Source organism: Gobius niger (genome assembly GCF_951799975.1).
Source record: "Gobius niger genome assembly, chromosome: 1".
Classification (NCBI taxonomy): domain Eukaryota; kingdom Metazoa; phylum Chordata; class Actinopteri; order Gobiiformes; family Gobiidae; genus Gobius; species Gobius niger.
In genome coordinates, this window is record NC_136852.1 from 25,937,138 (window position 1) to 25,956,245 (window position 19,108).

A 19,108-nucleotide genomic window follows, 5' to 3' on the forward strand; every position below is an offset into this window, starting at 1 on the left:
CTCAGCCGACCTGTGATCTGTCAGTCCCAAATGGGAGCTTACTTATACAGAAGATGTTTCCACATTTGTCTGTACAAATTGTGTGTGTGAATTATTGATTAACTCTTATACTTCCTCATTCTAATGATCTTATTGAACTTATGAAATGTTTCTTTTGCAATGTAACCACCTCAAAATTGACACATGGTGGATTGTGAAAGGACACGATTTGATCAGTTACATAACTTGCATCTAAATTAGGATTATAACATATACTTTCTTCGGGAACACTGTATTTTACCCTACCCTTGATACATTGTACCTGCCAAACGTAATGTGCTCGGTATCAAAGTGTAGTAACTTGATCCTATAGGTTAGATACACAATGGAATAATGTGTATTTGTACTTTAGTGGTACACAATGTAATAAGACATAAGACCCTAAGCCCTAACCCCGTTTTATATCATATTACATTATGTACCTCCAAAAGTACTAATACACCTTACTACATCTACTACTACTACTACTACATCTTACTATAAATAGGTTTAGGGAAGTGGTTCTCAAACTGTGGTATGTGTAATGCTGGTGGTTCTTGGGTTCTACTCGGGGTCAGTAGCAATTTCGTTGCTTTTCTGTTGCTTTTCTGTTATGTCACTATTTTGACACATTTTTTCAAGAAGCTTTGGTTAAAGATTTGGTTAAAGTCGAACTGGAGGTTAAACATTTCCTGTTTTACGTTAAATCTTTTTATTAGCAATCGTACATTTTCACACAATCAGGATTTGAGGACAATATATTCCTAGAGTCTAAATGTCACTAACACTAGTCTCCTATCCTGTCTTTTAACCCGTACTCTAAACCCACTGCCTCTAACATCCCCTCTCACCTCCCGCCCCACTCATGACCCCCCCACTCCCGCCAGATAGGAAGAGAGAGTGAAAAGAGAAAGGTGAAGAGATAGATTAAAGAAAGGGAGTGAAATGAAGGGATGACACATACAGGAAGAAAAAGATATAGAACTAGAAATGCAATGGCTGCGCCATTGCGATTGACTGCGGAAATGCGGGAAGCGAATGCAGAAAATTGCATATACTCTTCAAATTGCATAATCTATTTTGCATAAACTGGTAAAATGCATAAAATGTCATTTTGCATAAACTGTTTAAACTGCATAAAGTGGTAAAATGCATGAATGGGTTAATTTGCATAAATTATGTAAATTGCATTAACTCTTTAAAATTCATAAATCCTAAATGGCATAAACTCTTAAGTTGCATAAACACTTTAAAATGCATAAACTGGTTAAATCCCATAAAGTGGTTAATTTGCATAAATTATTATTATTATTAATTGCATAAACTTTTATATTCCATAAACTGGTCAAACTGTTGAAATGGCCTCAGTGCTTGATTGGCAGAAGCTGCACAAATGGCTGAAAGGCCTGGAGTCTCCTGATTGGCTGGATTCGCACATACACACCAATGCAAAAATTTCAAACTCTCGTATAAAAAAACTGGAAAACTGCAGAAGGCCAATTTTTTCTCAAAACCCACAAGTTGCATAAGCTGAACATGCACAAAGTGCAGAAATTGCATAAAATGCAGAAAAAAGTGCAGAAAAGCATGGATTTGCAGCAGCCCCATTATAAGTCAATGGGAAAAATCTCCGACATTTTGGCCGATTGCGGAAAAACCGTAAGTTGCAGAAGTCCCAAAAGTAATAGCACCCTTCTCCTCAACATGCGGAACGTTTTGATGCATAACTTGCATAAATTGCACAAAGCATGAAGGTGCTGAAAGCTCTAGAAAATCGGGAAAAAGATGGAAGAGGAATAACTAGAAATGCAATGGCTGCGCCATTGCGATTGACTGCGGAATTGCGGGAAGCGAATGCAGAAATTGCATAAAATGTTCAAATTGCATAAATTGCTTAATTTGCATAATCTAATTTGCATAAACTGTATAAACTGCATAAAGTGGTAAAATGCATGAATGGGTTAATTTGCATAAATTATGTAAATTGCATAAACTCTTTAAAATTAATAAATCCTAAATGGCATAAACTCTTAAGTTGCATAAACGGTTTAAAATGCATAAAGTGGTTAATTTGCATAAATTGTTAATATTGCATAAACTTTTTTAATTCCATAAACTGGTCAAACTGTTGAAATGGCCTCAGTGCTTGATTGGCAGAAGCTGCACAAATGGCTGAAAGGCCTGGAGTCGCCCCATTGGCTGGATTCCCCCCATACACACTAATGGGACAGGTCCACATACACACTAATGCAAAAATTTCAAACTCTCGTATAAAAAAACTGGAAAACTGCAGAAGGCCAATTTTTTCTCAAAACCCACAAGTTGCATAAGCTGAACCTGCACAAAGTGCAGAAATTGCATAAAATGCAGAAAAAAGTGCAGAAAAGCATGGATTTGCGGCAGCCCCATTATAAGTCAATGGGAAAAATCTCCGACATTTTGGCCGATTGCGGAAAAACCGTAAATTGCAGAAGTCCCAAAAGCAATAGCACCCTTCTCCTCAACATGCGGACCGTTTTGATGCATAACTTGCATAAATTGCACAAAGCATGAAGGTGCTGAAAGCTCTAGAAAATCGGGAAAAAGATGGAAGAGGAATAATAATAAAGAACATGAAAACCAATAATTGACTGCGGAAGAATTCCGCAGTCAATCAATAATAAAGAACATGAAAACCAATAATTGACTGCGGAAGAATTCCGCAGTCAATCAATTAAAAACAACACGCATGCATGCACTCACACGCACACACCTTTTGAGAAGAAAGAAAGAAGAACAAAAACAAAGAATTTAAAAGGTTAAACATTTCCTCTTTTTATTCCAGCAATTTGTCTTTTCACATATACCACTTCTCATTTATCTGCATGTCTTTGGTAACACTTATTGCAAAAGAATATGTGGCAAGGTGAGTGGGGGAGCTTGGCACTGTAACTTCCTGACACAACGGCCCAAATAAAATAAAAAGATAAAAGTTAACCCATATAAACAGAGGTTTGTTAAAATTGACAGGACAAAGGCTAGTTACACAAACATGGATTTATTCTCCTTAAGTTAAGATGAGTTAGTAAAATATTTGTAGAAGGAAGGAAAGTAAACATTATCTCTCTCATTCTTCTGGCATTTAGCAAATAGAAATATTTTTTAAAAGTAAAAGTTAATTCTGGTTTCATGCATTATCCAGTGCGTGGTCTGCTCTGCCCCTCATTGAGATGAGCAACCTGTGTGCTGGGAGCTGAGCTGCAGTGCCCAGTCTCTGTGGCACCATCCAAAACACGCTACATAAATATCTGGTCCCGCTGAATGTCAGTTAAATAGGGACTTAAGACTGGAAGGGTTTCTGCTAACATTAATGAGACTGGAGCAGTGCTTTTGATCCCCATCTTTCCTTTTTTAAGTGTGAAGGACCATAGAGCTGTATACAAGGACCCAGGGTAGATTTTTGACGATGATGTTTGAGAGAGTGGTCCGGTAACTCATTTAACATGCTCATTGAATCCATCCAAAAGTGTTCCTGATTCTAATTTACATATTAATTGCGGGACTGGAGAGGGTAGTGATGGTTATGTGCACATTCAGATCAACGTATCATTTCAAGGAGATTCTGTTCTTGCAACTATTTCATTGATATTGATTTAATTGCCTAACATAGATCCTGTGTTTTATAAGCTTATTCATAAGCACACATAAGCCATTTACAATTGTTAATAAATGCTTATAAGCAGTTAACTAATGCTTATTAATACCAGTTATATGTGCTTTATCAATATGTTGTTACTTTTTTTTTTTTACTTTTACTTATTTTGCAAAGTATATGTTTAATTGTCTTGTGTGCTACTGTGTTAAAGGTTGCCAGATTTCAGACTAATTGTCCTCAGGGGCGATAAAGTAGATTATACTCTACCCTAGACAGAGGCATAGTTTGCCATTAGGCAAGCCAGCAGGGGCCCCCAGAGGACCATCAGATTTGACAGACCCCCACTGCAGCAGTGACAAGGTGCAACGACAGTTGGGAGGGAGAGGGGGAGAGAAAGAGAGAGAGAGAGAGAGAGAGAGAGAGAGAGAGAAGTCAGTGAGAAGTTCTGGAAGTGACGCTATCACTCACCCTTGTAACATAATGAACTTCATCTTAAACTTTTTTTTGGAATATATATTTATTGTAGTCAAACAATCTACTGATCTAGAATTTCCCAAATATATCTATATTTTGTAGAGTCTTGTCAGCACTTTCTTGTTCTCCCATTTAGATTTGTAGATTTAGACATTTGTCTAATCATCCTTCAGAGAACTGTCTGAACAGATCTTCTAACTGGCTGTCCTTGAAGTTAGGCACAAAGTGGATTTGCAGAATCTCGACAAATCCTTCAGAAAGCGTCGGAGCCACAAAGTGTTTCCTGCCAAAGAAAAAGCATCAGTTTTATAATTGTGGAATAAACGTACTTAATCCTAAAAATACTTGTGAAATGAATTTACTTGTAGCTGTGGAAAATCATATCAGCGACTTTGGCATGTTTTGTGTCTGATGGCGCCATCTCCCGGAACTGAAGCAAGAATATTAGAGTTGACATTGGAATTTCACTTTTCAAAATGCCCCCTATTGTGCACATATATTTAATATATAGTTCTCTGTATATAGTGTTGACTGTTGTTTTGGTTTGCTCTTTAACACCAAGGGTTTGAGATTAACTTACATTCTCTGTATGTGCTTTACATATGAAACAATAGACAAGTAGAATTGATGTGTATAAGTAACCACTCATTGTACTCAATGGCGATAGATACAAATTCCATTATCTTTTCATCCTGGGCTTAAAATACAACCAACGAACATTAACCATGGAGAAAATGGCCAGTCCTGCTGATACAAACGCATTTTTTTCACTGCCAGTGGATGATCAGGGATGTTGCTGGCTTCACACAGGGTCAGTATTGTGCTAATGGCTCCAAACAGTGGCCATGTTTTAGAATAAAAATTATACTCAAATAATGTCCTGCACAACATATATAACCAGTAAATATTCACTGAGGATTAAAGTGCTTAGTCTCATGCCTAATTTATGATTCAATACAGTCCAAGGCCAGTCGTTTCCCATTCATTTCAATGTACTTCTCCTTAATGTTACATTGTTACTTACAGCAAATGAAATCAGGTTTCAATCGTATAAAAACCTCTATGCATGATTAGTCTCTTGATGTGTAGAAAGCAAATCAAGTCGTACCCTGTTGTTATGCTTGGCCTGGTGCAAAGTGGCGGTGAACTGGAAGCAGCGACTGGGCACACCTGCTGCTTTAGCCACATCTAAATAACTGTAACAGATTCACAGCAGACAAAATATAAAAATCACTAATTTACTCAGTATTTGAAATGCAGAAACAGCACTGGGCAGATTAGTACATGATAAGTCACGGTCTTCTATGTCTTCAACAGAAAGTTAGTGAAGTAGAAGTCGCTGTATGATGTAACTACTGATTTTTGAGTCTCCTAAAATAAAATACAGTTTGCATCTTTGTATTTTCAAACTATTTAATCTGAAAATCTTATGGTAATCTTGTGAAAATATGCTACAGATTGGTCTCTACACAAGTATTTTATGTGTATTTATTTTCATTGTTGTAGTATTTTTGTTTTACCGCTTTCGGGACTCTGGGTCTGGGTTGGTGTTGTCGACGGCAACGCTGCGTCCCTCCTTCAGCGCTCGCTCACAGGCTGCCACACATTTCTGCCACGATCCCACCGTGTCCTGAAAAATGGTCCGATTTTCAATGTTGTATGTACTGTATGCCTGAATAAAGTATGAGGTCCAACGAGATGAGTGACTTACCCTGTTTACATACTCATAGCCCTTCGGAATAATGTGAGTGTGAAAAAAAGTGGATTTTCCAGCTGTGAAAAAAAAAGAAAAAGAAAAAAGTTTGCAACATGTCCAACAAAGTACCATCCTAACAGTAAAAATACTGAACTGCATGTATAGCTTCAGTGAGAACAAATTGTGAACTTTCAAGTCAGCTCTGTCACATGGGAACCCTGTTTACCGTTATAACTATATAGTACTTACATGCAGGGAAACCAACGGCGACAATAACTTCTGTCTTGTCCGAGATGAGAGAAGCAGACGGAGGGTCGTACAGCTTGGCATTACAATCGAGATTTCTCTTTGGAGATAAATACAAAAAATAAAAGGATAACATTATTTACAAAAGCGACTTGGTTATGTCTTTGCTCTGAATAATATGGCAGTGGTTCACAACCTGTGGACACAACCTGTGAACCACAGTTAATGCAAGGAAGTGGTAATATTGAAATACATGAATACAAAAAAATAAGTGGCATAGTTATGAGTTAAAAGACCAGTTAAAAACTCGATGAAAAGGATTGTCTTACGGGGTCAAAGTCGGGCATGTTGAAGGGGGCGCTCTTCCAGCCCAGAAAATACTCCTCCGGAGTGTAAAACTGCAGTCCAATGTTAAGGGCAAACTTGAAAAGAAAAACAATGCCTTAGTGCACCTATTTCTCCTATCTGTGAAATAGTTCATTGTTTGTTGATCATAAAGAGGAGGAAACAGGAGCTGGCAGTAGTAGATCTTACCAGTCTGTCACTACAAGAGAAATCCTTCTTCTTTTTTCCAGGAGCCCAGTTTTCTGGTCGTCCCGCCGCATCTGTTTTAAACCAGTGAGTAAATAATGTTTTTACAATGTTTTGTTTTGCATATTTATTATATATATATTTTTTATAAATTGTTTTGTTATTTGACAATGGAAGATAAATAATGGTGTGCAAGAGTTGTGTTACTATGACAGCATTTGACCAGCAGAGGTCAACATTTTCAAATTTGAGTGTGTTGATTTTTATTTTTATGGGCGAAGAACGCTCTCTGGGGCTGGTTCCGAAACGGGCAGATTGCTAAGAGCTCTTACGCCAAACCGGATGTGCGTCAGCGTCCACCATGGCAAGTTGCCTCCGAATTGGTAAGTCAGTTAGGAAGGAGTTAGGAAAAGGAGCCTTGATGCTAACTATCATGGCCACTTAAGCATAGGGACCTCTGATGCTAACTAACCAGTGGCTGTTTCCCAATTGCCAGGATCCTCGGCGTCTCGACCACTTCGGACGTCATTTGCGTCATCACAGCGCCGCCAAGTGGTGTTCCATTTCACCTGGACCACTCGCCCCCTCGCAGCTCGACTCCTCCGTTTGGCTCATTTACGAAGGATACAGCAGTGGATCCTCCGCTGCCTCGGAGAGCTGAAATTACCCATGATGCACTGCAACATAGTTTCTTTTTTCTTTTCTCGCAAAACTTTATTAGTTTGAACTCACTTTAAAAAAGTTGTGTTCCACTTAAACAGTTTCCTGGCCTCTGTTATTTATAAAACAGTTGTTTTAATGAGCATAGATTGACACGTGACCTGACGCAGCCGCTCGCTCCGGAGGCCGTTCCATTTGAGCTCAAAGGCGGCGGGGAGAGGACACTCCGCTCCGTTTTGGAGGAGCCGCCACCGAGGACGTCAACGAAGTGGCCAAACGGAGGACGGATCCTCGCAATTGAGAAACAGCCAGTGATTAGGAGCTATGTGCCATCCCACAAGCCACTGCGCCAAAAAAACCCACCCCCCTCGCCCCCACCCTCGAGTGATTCATGCGCAACCACTGTTGATTGACAGGAGCACATTTAATAATAAAAATAATAATAATTAAAAATTAAGATTCTGCACAAGCCAAACTTTATAAAAGTGATAAATCCATGTTGTCGTCCCCACAGCTCAGTCACATGTCAGTGTTAAAGAGTAAACTCAGGAAACAGATTAAATGCTTTTGTTTTCATTTAGTAGAAACTTAAGCCACATGGATCATTTGCATAATGTCGCTTTATGAAACAGCTGTTGAAATAAAATAACACTAAAGGGAAATGTTTGGATCATTTGGATTTATTTTTTTCCTTAAATGTCTTTGTTTGGACACTATGTTTGGCACTATACAGTAGGGGGCGACATGCGCTTTTGTTTGGCCTGCACTCCACCAATAACTTTAAAGAAGAAGAAAAGCAGCTGTTGGTGATGTCACTTCCCCTTCCCCTGTTTAAGGACGGACGGATTGTGCAAATGCTGCTGAAGGTCTAGTTCACTAACTGCATAGAGGTCTAACAGTTGACCCCTGAAAGGTTAAGGAGTTAGTTGCTAGTGTTAGTGCTTAGAGGCTACAATTTGATGGTTTCGGATTGAGCCCGGGCCTCATGGTGGGGAGCTGACATTGCTGTAATACCACCCCCTGGTGGCCGGGGGCGACTGCAAGAGACACTTGGGAGCATTAACGTCCCAAGAACGGATTAAAAGCCTGGCTCCAAAGAGTTGTTCTTTTTCTAAAAATCATTATGACCCATGTGACAATGCCGGGGTAGGTGAAATATTTTTAACCACACTGTTTTTTGTTTATCAGCCCGAAAATGTTAACAATTTTAAGTGCATTGACTGGCTCCAGAGCCTGTCAATCAAGCTCTGGAGCTCTGTGGAGGCTCCACCTGTCCCGCAAGTGCAGAGCTTCTTGCCTTTTTGTCCTTTTAAGGAACAGACTGTGTAGGAGGAGACAGAGCTTCTTCAAGTTTCACGCAAGACTCTGGAACCTTTCCAATGAATGGGGCTGAAAGGGACCCGCTCATCTTGATTATATTATATCTATGTTTTTATTTAAGATTTCTTTTTCTATATTTGTATTATTTTAGAGACATTTACCCACAACCACATATATTGCTTTGTATACACTTTAGTAAAACTAGTTACAAAGTGATCTTACCTCCTACAAACAAACTCTGTGCCTTGTCAACAGGAACTCCGTCATTAGCCTGTGAGCATGGAAATACACCGTCTGTTAATCTTATGTCCTCTCTGGGTAAATATGAAATGAGGAGTGGCCGACCTTTTCGCACAAATGAGTCCAGATTCCCACAACTGGCTTTCTGTACACACCAGGACCAGTGGCAACAAACACCTGAAACACAGACCGCGGAAAATTTAAGACCATAATTATGCCTACCTGCCCAATATGGCGTCCTAGTCCCAAAATGCAACAATTTGTGTACAGTAGTGTTTCCAATGGATTGGACTGTGCAGGTCAAAATCTGCCACTGCACCGTATATCACCTCAAATATGTTGACCGCAGTTGCTTTCTTTGACCTCTTTTTTCAGATAGAATATAGTTAAATGCTCAAAACCTAGTACTGCTAAACCCATGTGTTATTTTTTACAAACCTGAATTGGCAGCTTCAGTGTGGCAAGAATGTCTTCCACTTTGGACTTGAATGCCTCTGGTCTCAGTTTTCCTTTAGAAATACCCATTTGGTTTGTGATAAATATAACCTACAGGAGAGCAAATATGAGTGAAAATCAGTGAGAAAGGGTGCTACCAATCCATGGAGGAAAATGTATTTAACTGGAATCTCTGTCTTACCTTGTACCCGTTCTTAAGCAAACTCTTCAGTTTGGGCTGGATCTCAGGAAACAGAATTCTAAAGAATAATAAAAAATACAATAAAGACTGACTTTATGTTACAATTGTTTTATTATGGTAATTCTGCCTATTTTTTTTGTGTGGAAGGTGATAATTGTAGCGTTTACTGTTGACTGACAATGTGTCATTAGTTTCATGAGAAAGAATACTGTTATTATTGAACTGACAGCAAGAGACTAATTTATTGTATTACATGGCATAATAATTGAACCCACAATAGCAAAAGAAATACAGTGTTAGTGAGAGGGGGAAAAAAGTAATCAACTCACTTCCAGTCATCTGGCCCAGTCGCAAAAACTTTTCCAGACTTGGTGGTGATGATGCAGCCGTCTATGTCAAATCCAGCAATCTAGTTTGAACACACAGATATCATTTAAGGGTTTAAGGGTTAATACATGTATGGATGAATCATACCACATGTTGGTAAGGACAATATGCACAATATAATGAAATCTCTGAACTTGCATCGTCACAGGAATTTTGCCTTATTTTAATCAGTTAAACAAAGGAAGGGTCCACACCTTGTCACTTGCTTTGACTCCAGCTGCTGTGTACACCATTAAAGTGTTCATCTGTTGCCAGTTGCTTTTGGCACATCCCTCTGAGGATAGCGAGGAGACCGATGTGGCCTGGTTAGAGTCACTTTTATCACTCAGAGATTGCGTTGCCAGATCCTGTAGCTCCTTCAACCTCTCCTCCGCCATTTTCTCCTCATCATCCTCTTCTTCCTCGGCTGGTCTGTCTGGTTTTAGGCGCTTCATTTCAGGCTGCCCGTTAGCTGAGCGCCGTGGACGCTTTGAAGACTTAAAAAAAACAATAAGGTCATAATAACAATGTCAATTCTGTAAAATCAGAAGGTAAAACACATTATGCTTAATGATATGAAATGTACGCGTTGGGTATAAAATGTATAATTATGTTACAGCAGCATTGTAGAAATACATTGGCAATTACATAGACCACAATCAACACAATTTCAGCGGCGCAAACATGAGTGGAAATGTTTTTGTTAATCATTTGCTCTTTTTATAATCCTACTCAAACAATCGCGATAACGCAAAAGCCTAGTCAGGCCTTATCAACTGACTGCTTAATAACTAGCAAACCCTGTACGGATTAATATGCATGTATTGACAAGAGGAAAAGGACAGAACCCACAAACAAAATACACATAGATCCAGGCCCTGTGACAAGTTGCATTGTTGTGATTTGTTTACAATATTACCTTCATGGGAGAGGTGGGAAAGAAATCCTTTATACTCCTCTTTAGTTGTGGACTCTGTGCCTCCTTTTCAGCTCCTTTCGTTTTGTCTGTAGCTTTCAGTCCAGTGTGTTTTGCACCAGACGTGGTTCCATTGCTGCTCAGTGAGTAGAGAAGCGTAAATGGATGGTCCTGGTTCACCAAGTACAAAACTCCTCCGTGACTCAGCTTCCCCGATTGGCCTCGAGACAGCCTTTCATTGGCCAAATAACTAGGGTTGGGCCCGAGCTATGAGGAAATGAAAAATGTCACATGATGAGTTAACCATTACCAAACATATTCACGTGTATCAAGATAAAACAGCATGCGGTACAGCAGGTTATTCAATGTCATGTGCCTCAGTCAACATGGATCATGGTTAGACAGTTTAACTTTAACAATTATACAGGTAATACCACTATCCATTCCAAAAAAAAAAATACATTGGGGTAATGTTATGTAAAGATTCCTACCTGGGTTATAACCACAGACCTTTCTGCAAAACAAGCCACTGCCTTCACTGAGAAAGGAAAGAGGCAGTATCTTAGTAACAACAGCACACAGATAATGAATAATAGCAGTTCTTATTATGTGAACAGTATTCCCACCTAAGGTTTTACTATTTACACAAAATTTTCGATATTCATATACCCTAACCCTACAATAAAGTAACTGCAATTGCATCCACCAGTGTTGTTCAAACATCTGCTGATGATTGTGCAAAACAATGTATGCAAATTGGTATGCATAGTCGATCCAACTTGCAAAAGCATCTTAAAGCACCACCACGCCTCACCCTGGTGCCTGGAGCATTTTTTATCCGAGACTCCGGTGTCTGGACCCCGACCCAAAAGCACCGCTCTCCCGTCTTCAAGCGGGACCCTCGCTCCGGACTCGCTGACCAAAGCACACGCCATCCCAAACACAAATAAACTATAAAAGTCCGTGTGTTTTAGTAAAATGTATTGATCTGCGAGGAACGAAAAGCTATCGACGATTTCAAAGCATTAAAAGAGTTACTTGCACGTTTCACTGTGTACAATGCATGGATCTATACAATGGATCCACATGCGTGTCCATACAAAATAACACCGAGTGGAAACCAATATCGCGCATTGGTTCCTTGTTTTTTTTGGTTCCGCCTCGGACATGAAAGGATGACAGCAGACAGCTCGCCCTGTGGCCGCTAGGATATCTAAAACAGACATTGTTTTCTTATTCTAATGATATATTTTTTTACATTGTTAACCTGAAGAGCAAAATACACCTACAACTTTTAAGCTTAAAGAAAGCCGTCAACGCGTAGGGTGTTGTTGTTTTTCTGCGTCCGCAAAGTAAGGTAAGAGTTCTGACATGTTGGATTTTGTCATTCTGTTTTATTATGTGAATTAGGGTTTTTTGGTGTGTGTTCTCCATTATTTCCCGCTTTATAACAGCTTTAAATTGTAGGTCCTACTTGCAGAAAGAAAATGAAAGAGGATTGTGCTCGGTTTCAATAAGGCTTTTTTCCCCTTTTGTTTTCATTTTAAACCCAAATTCCTCCCCCCCAGTCTCAACTGGTCAGACTGGTTTTCTGACATTTACCATCACGCGTATATTACAGGGTTACTTTACAGTACTCTGAGGAGGAGAACAGTTGTGCCAAAGTCTATATTCAAGGTAAAGTCAATCTTACACATAATAATATAATGATTGCATTAACTGTTTTTTTTGTACTTATTTTTGCAAATGAATCAGAATCGCCAGCGTTTTATTATTATTATTATTTTTCTGTTTTCCTCCAGGACACTGAGCTCACTCAGCACCAGGTCAACCTCTCCAACCGCACCTATGGAACAACAAGCCTATGCATCCTTAATGAGGGGCCTGAAGGAGCTGGATCTCAGGGGAACTGCTATTCCCTCTCATCTGACTCTAACCAGTGACCATGCTTTCCCTTTGGCCATGAACAGCAAGGGGAAAGTGCTCATGGCTGCTTCTACTTACGGTCAAGGGCGGATCATAGTCTTTGGGCATGAAAGCTATTTGACGAAGTTACCAGAGCTAGTGGAAAATGCTCTGCTGTGGCTTCGAGGAGATGAGTCTGCCAACACGTCTGTCGGGGTGCATAAGGCAGTCAAGGCAGTAGCTGAGAATCTGTCTAATTCTTCTTTCCAAGCAAAAATCATGGACGATTTTAGCAGCAAGTATGGCATTGGCGCGTATGTGACAGATGGGTACAGTGTAGGCAATGGGAAAGATATAGTAGCATTCTTGAAATCAGGTGGAGGGGTGCTCATAGCGGGGCAGGCCTGGTGGTGGGCGTCACAAAACCCCAAAAGCTGCATTCTGCTGCATTTCCCGGGGAATAAAGTGTCTGGAGTGGCTGGCATATACTTCACGGAGCACCACAAGGAGGGGGAGTGTTTGCGCGTCTGGTCCGAGATCCCTCACTCCTGGAGGACTGTCAAGTAAGCATTAAAATGAGTATACTTTATCAATCAAAATAAAAGAGCATAATGCAGATCTTCATGTTCTTTTGTGTTCAAAATGATCATTACGCTTTGGCCACATAAAGCATCAATTCAAATGCATTCATAATTGGCTAAATAGATCACAGATATGCAGTGAAGAGCCTGTCCCAACCATGTAACTATGGGCCTTAAGTGGCCTGCACTTTACAACTGGACTAGCATTCTCTGTCACATTCTCTAAACAGCTACAGTTTTTCTACAATACAACTTTGTCAAGCAATTCTTAGGCAGACGCAGTAAAACCTACACTGTCCTCCCAAGGCAACTCAAGGTCCTACATGTCTATGTTAGCTGTCCTTTCACTAGCAAGGACCACACCACAACAAAGTGCAATTAAGATTTTATTCACAAGGTTATAGTGTAGAGTGAAACTGGACGAGACTGTGGGTGGGGGCTCCGTCTCAGATGAACCCAGCTATTCGGGACCCCCGTCTAAGCAGGAGAATCATTGCTGAAATGGAACAGACATGAAGGGAGGGAGGGTGGGGTCGACAGTTTCAAACAAACTGAGATGACGAGGCTTGGCTTGGCATATATTGGCTCGTGAGTAATTAGAGGCGTGGTTAGGTGAAAGCAAGAGTGGTTGTTGTGCAAAGTGTGATAGGTTGAGGCGTAGTCCTGCTCCCGAACCTAGTCAATAAATATTGACTCCATTTAACCACACACTCAATTGACTGAATTGTTTTTAGAAATTGATCTATTTTGATCTGATTTTCTATTTCAGAGTCCGTAATGACTTCAAGAGCGACTTGGAGTGTCTGCTTCAGGGCGTCTCCGAGTTTGATGTCAGCGGAGGCACTTTCTCGGAGATCCTGGTTCATGGGCCGTTGTCTTTCCCCATCTCCACCAGCCCAGAGGGACGAGCCGTGATAGCAGGAGGATACTACGGGGAGGGCAGAGTCGTCGTGGTGTCACATGAAGGACGTTTAGGGAGTGAGGTGAAAGACACTATTATTACATGATTATTGTTGCCCCCTAAACCTAATTTATTTGATAAAATTAATGAAACATTACTCACAATTTATGAAGTGCCCCCATCTGTTTTATTCACTTTAAATTTCGTCATATAAGCATTTACAGACTAAGATTTTTAGATTAACTTTTGGGGGTATTTTCACTGATGCCTTTTACATATGTACATATGTATTATAATGTATTTACCATTGTTTTTCAGAAACTGGCTCTCTTTTGGAGTAACGTCATCCACTGGTTGGATGGAGGCCGAAATGGGGTCATTGGTGTTGAGGCAAATAATGCCTTCAATATCCTAAAGAAATCCGGGTTAAATTGTCAGAAAACAGGTTTTAAGCCAGACTTGAGTGTGTTTGTGCGCACAGTCTATGGAGGAGATCACATAGAGGAGATTAAGGAGTTTGTGGCTGAAGGAGGAGGTCTGCTGATAGGAGGACACGCCTGGTACTGGGCCCAGTCCCATCCCGGACAAAACTATGTGACTGAGTTTCCAGGTACGTTCTCCCAAAGTGGTTCAACAGTACAGGGCGTTGTATTTTGCCTAGTCTGAATATTCTATATAAAGATGTGTAGCCTGAAACTGTATCTCCCCAATTTCTGATGGGAATGCTTGGCAGGCCAATTAACCAATGTGAGGAACGAATGATCTGTCAATCTAAACAATGCATTTAATAACTGTATTTCTTTCCAGCAGGGAACCGAGATAGTAAGGTACCTCTATATGCATCTAACATTTTACAAATTTGACTACTTAAAATATATGCAAAACTCGACCGCTCCAAAAATACCGTCTAGTCGAAGGTGAATAAAGGGCGTAGAGTTGGTTGGAAAATGTAATTGCCTCACTTGTCTGCAGAACTGTACTGCTGTTTCCATATTTGCACACAAAACTCTCAATGCAGAAAAGTGCGAATAAAAATAATATCTAATTCTCAGTATATGGTTGAACTGACAGTCAAGCTCACCTTGAACTTTTTGATCTTTGGTGTCTGTCGTACTTAAACATATAACTTTGTAACCTGCATCAAATTGTGTGTGTTTTTCTTCTAGGAAACAAGATCCTGAACCCAATGGGCCTAACTCTGTTGTCGGGAACAGTTGGAGGAGGACTGTATAAAGCTCCAGAACCCAGCAATGCTATCAAAGACAACTACCACTTCCGACACATTCTGTACCGCTTTGCTCGACATGTGACCGACAGCAAAGACATTACGCCACACGAAGAACAGTGCTTAGAAAAATTGGGAGTGGACTGCGCCAGCTTCCTCCATATGGATAATTACAACTGTTGTTCATTTATACAGCTAGTGTCTATGCTCACAGACATCCTGAAAAAGACAGGAATGCCCCAGGTACTTTTCATAACAACACACTGGGATTAAAATGGAAAGTTTTTTTTATTATCTTATGGTAGATCCACTGGTTGTCTATAGTGGTAATGAATAGCCTCTCTGTTTAAATTACTCTCTTATTGTAGGTGTCTGAAAAGTGTCCTGTGAAAAGTCCCAGAGACCATCTCCTCCTGAGCCTCGCCACCGAGGTGTACAAAGTTTGCCCAAATAAAGAAGAGCTCGTGGGGCATCTCATCAAGGACAACCCCCTGCTACCAGCTATCTATAACCATAAAGTCAAAGTTAACGTCAACACTGCAGGTCTAATATTGACTCTTAACAGTTTAAAATATTTATATTGGAGAAATAGTTTCTCTGGAGTTGTAAAATGTTATGTTTCTCTGCAGGAGGAGAGGAATGGGTCAGTACTGGCCTCTATCTGTCTCCCGGGATGAGGACTTACATGTCCATGCCGCCCGAAATCATCAATAAGGGCTGGAAGGTGAGTCCAAAACATGTATATTATAAGGTCTCTTTTGGGAGAGAGAACTTCTTTGTAAATGAGCCTTGATACAGCTTGATTTAATAATGACATAGAGAAGTGCAACACTGTAATGGCACAAGTGTTGTGTTGTCGCACTATGTTTTAGTGGTAAGGTATGTCATTTTTGTTTGATAGTGACACGTAAAACCCTATGTAACTCAACGCTGCGACTGCATCACTTGGGGACAAGTCTATAGGGCTATGAATTCAAATTGTGGTGACCACTTGTAAAGAATGTTGCTTGTGCCATTGTTAGGTTCAAGTCGGCTGTCAGACTGACCGACTCGCTGCCAAGGAGCTAAAGAGAGCCCCTAGTGTCCATGAGAGGTTCCCAGTCACTTCAGAGATGATGCAGGTGCACAACCTTTGGGGAGGCCTCATTTACCTGATCGCCCCGCCTCACACGAATGTGATGGGAGCAGAGGTGGTAGTTCAAGTCGGTGTACCAGTTCCTTATTATAAATCAGGTGAGCATCATTCGCACTTGGTATTGAGAAGCGTGTATTAATCTGTCCTTCTGTCTTGCACTAACGTTTTGATTCACTACCATTCATTCCCTCTTTGGCCTTTCTCGAGGCCTCCCGCCGAGCATCTGCAACCCCAACATGCATTCAAAAAGCATATTGTAGCAACTGTAGTCTTCTATACTGGGCTGTTTATAATTAAAGACGTTATCTGAAGTAGACACTTCGAAGAAATTCTTTCTCTGCACATGTCAAGCTATCTCAGTTGCCTCCGATACACCTAACATCAACTGTCCCTATGATGCACTCATTCCTAATTCTATCCATTCTTGTAACTGGTGGGTTTTTTTTTGAACTATGAATGACTGCACTACTTTTAGAAAAATCCCATCTATAAAAAGAACGTGCAACAAATTACACTAGAGCGACATCTTTGTTGCCGTCTTTTTTTTTTAAACGTTCTTTCTTTTTTAGGTGAAACCTCTCTGCCTGACTGGCAGCTTCTGCGCACGGCGCCCTCTCCCTGGGCAGAGCTGGAGTTTGAGAACATCATACTGACTGTTCCCTCAGATGTTGTCAGGAATCTGGAGCGTCCCGATGAGCTAGCTGCTCTCTGGGACAGGATCATGAGGGCCATCGCTGACCTGGCTGCTGTCCCGCACAAGTTTAAAAGAAAGGAGAGGTTCGTCTGTGAAGTGCAAATCTCACATGGTAAACATTTTGTACACAATATTGAAGTTTGCAATTCTAGACGTTTTTTAATCATCTAGTAACCTTATAATTATTTCAGGCTGGATGCATGCAGGTTACCCCATAATGGCACACAGGGCCTCAGCTGCAGACATGGTCAGCGTTAAACAGGCCACAACCAAAGGCCTGTGGGGTCCGGTACATGAACTGGGACACAACCAGCAGAGGGGGTGCTGGGAGTTCCCTTCTCACACGACTGAAGCCACATGCAACCTGTGGTCTGTGTATGTGCATGAGACTGTCCTTAACATCCCAAGAGAAAAGGTTATAGCATTCATATGATAAATTAGAAAGAGCCTATAATAATATATTTGTAGAATATGCGTTTTAACTGTCAAAATGCATATGCTTTGACAAAGTGTGAATAACTTAAAAGACTTTACACTTCAAAATCAAGATGGGAAATGAGTGGATTTTTGTCAAAAACAGTGCATTTCCCATAGAGTTGTATTGACCTCTACCCTCTGGCTAAACTTATATGATATAAAATTTGAAAATATTGTGAACACAACCTGCCAGAACAACAGGAAAGTGATGGTTCATCTTATGTTGGACAATACAGGCTCACGAACAGATGCAACTGAAAAATCGAAATCAACGTGCAGAGAACTACGCTAGAAACGGGAGGAAGTTGAACGAGTGGCAAATGTGGATGGCCCTGGAGACATACATGCAGGTATAGTATTGTTCTGGGAGCTCCTTGTTAGAAAATTGTGATGTTAATTCAGCACAACTGGTATTAGATATTTACCCTAATTCACACCAACGCCATAAGAGGGAGCTAGAGTTGCATGCTTTGGTACAGAGCAGTTCATACCATAACCATTGACAGCAGATCACAGTGGAACTTGCAGGGCCACAGTTCAGCTAACGTCCTTGCTTGTGTGCAGCTGCAAGACAGATTCGGCTGGGATGCCTTCAAGAAAGTCTTCACTGCCTACCACGGCATGAGCGGGTTTCCCAACGACAACAAAGGGAAGATGAACCTGTATGCCGTGACCTTCTCAGAGACAGTGGGGATGGATCTGACTGGGTTTTTCAAGGCTTGGGGTTGGCCTTTAGAGGGCGACACTGAGAAGAAAGTCTCCAAGCTACCAGCCTGGACCGACCACCCCATGGCCAAGTGCAACTGAGTATACACGCAAATCAAAGTGTTACTGCAAATGATACATGTATTGTCTTTTTTTCTATTCCAACAATGAATGGCCTTATATAATATTGCAGGTATAAATCCTTATTTTTGCATATTTAGGTAATTGTGAAATCTATATTATTATGTGAAATATTAGTTAATTGAAGATATATTGAAATAGTGTATGTAGTGCTGAAGAAAGGCGTTTTTAGGATGATTTAAGAATGTCTTAAGTAGTTCACCTAAATTATATCTTGTGCAACAAACCTGGAATGTTTGTCTGGCTGTAACTACTGTCAGAAAGTGGCATTTTTCCCAATCAATGTGTAAAAGAAACATATTCAAATACCAATACCAATCGTGTCACCAAAGTCACAGCTCTGCCGTAAACCAAATTGTGTTATGACGATATTAGAGCAACCAGGGAGACTGGTGATGCACTTGGTTAGATTTATATTTCCAGGTGTAAGAAGGACATTTTTACCTGCGCCTTGTTTTTAACCTCTTAACCCCCGCCTTAACTGAGTGCATCTTCTTCAGTTGAGCAATACAGTGTAACACATGTGAAAGCTAAGACCTACCAAAATAATCTAAGCTTCTTCCTCGTTATGATTGTCACAGTTTCGTCCTTTTTGTTTTTGTTGCT

At 40.5% G+C, this 19,108-nt stretch overlaps 2 protein-coding genes across 2 annotated transcripts; one reads left to right on the forward strand and one right to left on the reverse strand.

Annotated features, from left to right (window-relative positions):
* Positions 1 to 4,252: 4,252 nt before the first annotated feature.
* pnkp (polynucleotide kinase 3'-phosphatase) lies at positions 4,253 to 11,825 on the reverse strand. The gene is made up of 17 exons (XM_079575875.1): positions 11,553 to 11,825; positions 11,230 to 11,276; positions 10,742 to 11,005; positions 10,038 to 10,319; positions 9,786 to 9,865; positions 9,457 to 9,514; positions 9,258 to 9,365; positions 8,925 to 8,996; positions 8,802 to 8,850; positions 6,603 to 6,673; positions 6,398 to 6,490; positions 6,072 to 6,168; positions 5,838 to 5,899; positions 5,647 to 5,756; positions 5,235 to 5,322; positions 4,489 to 4,556; positions 4,253 to 4,409 (listed from the first exon to the last, which is right to left on the reverse strand). The coding sequence occupies exons 1-17, from the start codon at positions 11,671 to 11,673 to the stop codon at positions 4,289 to 4,291; spliced, it is 1,791 nt and encodes a 596-aa protein (XP_079432001.1). The 5' UTR covers positions 11,674 to 11,825; the 3' UTR covers positions 4,253 to 4,288.
* A 716-nt stretch (positions 11,826 to 12,541) lies between these two features.
* On the forward strand, positions 12,542 to 18,494 carry LOC306959258 (TRPM8 channel-associated factor homolog). The gene is made up of 11 exons (XM_079551327.1): positions 12,542 to 13,206; positions 13,994 to 14,207; positions 14,444 to 14,735; positions 15,292 to 15,593; positions 15,719 to 15,893; positions 15,980 to 16,074; positions 16,373 to 16,583; positions 17,055 to 17,291; positions 17,371 to 17,594; positions 17,893 to 18,006; positions 18,221 to 18,494. Exons 1-11 carry the CDS (start codon positions 12,587 to 12,589, stop codon positions 18,461 to 18,463), a joined length of 2,727 nt encoding a protein of 908 aa, XP_079407453.1. The 5' UTR covers positions 12,542 to 12,586; the 3' UTR covers positions 18,464 to 18,494.
* Positions 18,495 to 19,108: the final 614 nt, after the last annotated feature.